General features: G+C 35.1%; 1 protein-coding gene across 1 annotated transcript; it reads right to left on the bottom strand.

The window, feature by feature from the left end:
• Nucleotides 1–312: 312 nt before the first annotated feature.
• On the bottom strand, nucleotides 313–1,331 carry LOC125307871 (olfactory receptor 14J1-like). The gene is given in 3 exon segments (XM_048264005.1): nucleotides 313–501; nucleotides 504–879; nucleotides 1,066–1,331. Coding segments are annotated over 3 exon segments (768 nt in total). The 5' UTR covers nucleotides 1,269–1,331.
• Nucleotides 1,332–2,084: the final 753 nt, after the last annotated feature.

Below are 2,084 nucleotides of genomic sequence, written 5' to 3'. Positions count from 1 at the left end.
ACAACATCAATTTGTTGACAATGCATTAAGCTCTTATATAAATGTGGCCAACTTTGCTTTGTCTCTGCTTTAATACATTTTATAACTTATGTTGTCCAAAGTAGGCTATATTAATTCCACATTGTGATCAAGTAACATGAATAAATAAATATAGTAACTATAGTAGAAGAAAAGTAAAAGCAAGAGTAAAATAAATAATAATGAAATAAAATATATTTACAGTCACAGTGTGTCCACACAGGTAAAGCTGTTCGTATATTTCATTTAATTTAAGACCAGGATAATCAAACTAGGACATGGTTCAAACAACAATCATGCATTATTTCTAAGACAACACACTTTGTGTTTACAACTTTGTCTACATAGTACTTTTCGAATCTTTGGAAGTTGGAGGCCATAAATTAATGGGTTTAATAGTGGGGGAAGAATCAGAAATTGTATAGCCAACGACACATTACACCAATTGGAAGATTTACTGAACCATCCCAGCTGTAAAATACATCAAACAATGCAGTCACAATATATATGACCATAACTACAATATGAGGCACACAAGTTTTACTGAACTTTGCTCTACCCTCACTAGATGATATACAAACATGGACAATATGAGCATAAGAAATTGAAATTAAAACAAACTGTATAAGACATACTGAAATAACCACCATACTCCATACATGGTTGGCTGTTGCCCGATAACACCCCAACATTACCATTGAAGCATTGTCACAGAATAGTTTATGGATGTGTGATCCACAAAAGGGTATTCTAGAAGTAAGGATAACAGCTATTGCTGTTGCCAAATGAGAATAACCCCAGGCTAATACAAGCAACTTTAACACAGCACGTGGGAACATAATGCTGTGGTACTGCAGTGGTCTGCAAATTGCCACATAGCGGTCATATGACATCACTGTTAAAACTGTCATTTCACTTAATGCAGAGCAATAAATAACATACGTTTGAATCATGCACCAACTGTGGGCTATTGTGTGAATATCAGATTGCAAGTCCAGCAAAAATTTAGGGTAAAAACCAACAGTCCCGTAGAGTCCGTTTGCACACAGATTGCAGATGAAAATGTACATGGGCTCATGGAGACTTTTATCCACTGTCACAATACAAATCAAAGTTAAGTTGACTGTAATAATGAGGGTGTAAAGGACAAACACCAACAAGAAGTATTGATGCTTGTAAACTCCTGAGTCCTGCAGCCCAGAAAGAATAAAGAATTTAGAAGTAGATAAGTTCCCCATTACTTCAGGCATGTTTCACATGTAGCATCCACATACAATAATATACCAAGTAACATTTTATATTGTAAGACATAAAAGTATTTTTGATCAGTTATATTCACATATTGATGTTTAAAGCTGTATCTGAGTTGCAGTTCAGTGCCTACCTTTTGTTTTATGGTGAACACAGCATGGCTAATTTATACCTTAACCTCCACCTTAGAGACCTACCATATTTGGGTTTCCACTGATGAACACGGAAATACCACTGAAAGTACATGTACCATAGAGCAGTACATGACATGACCGTCACATGGTGTTGCCACCTGCTATGTGAATAAAAATAAAGCATTCCATCTCCATCCACTACAATTCCTATAAACAACACATCACATCTCTAGTAATATTTAGGCTACTTCAACATGGATGAACATAGATAAAAATTAGAAATGATATGATCTACCCTTAATTAACAAAGTTTTCATGAAGTCTGGAGGGGCAAGCGATCTGCAATCTGTCGATATGACCAGCTATAACCCCCTAACACCTTTACCCATTACGCCATCCTTCATCACTCCATATAACAAACATATCTGAACAATTTTATGATGTCATAGTAGTATTTAATTGTTTTTTAATCACGGCTGAATGACCAGCAGCCTCATTTAATTACTGACGTAACTCAGTCTTTTGTGCCATTGGTTAACTTTGTCAATGAAAGCAACATCCCACATTAAACATAGAAGATGGTAGAGAAAAAAGCAAGAAAGAGGAGAATAAAGCTTTTAATTAAATTCAAATGGACATTTTATTATTTGTGGGAAAACATTTCCTTAATTAGCCTTCTTA

This window comes from Alosa alosa, chromosome 15, assembly GCF_017589495.1.
Source record: "Alosa alosa isolate M-15738 ecotype Scorff River chromosome 15, AALO_Geno_1.1, whole genome shotgun sequence".
Lineage (NCBI taxonomy): Eukaryota > Metazoa > Chordata > Actinopteri > Clupeiformes > Clupeidae > Alosa > Alosa alosa.
The sequence above is the reverse complement of the archived record's forward strand: the minus strand, read 5'-3'. Positions and strand labels throughout refer to the sequence as shown.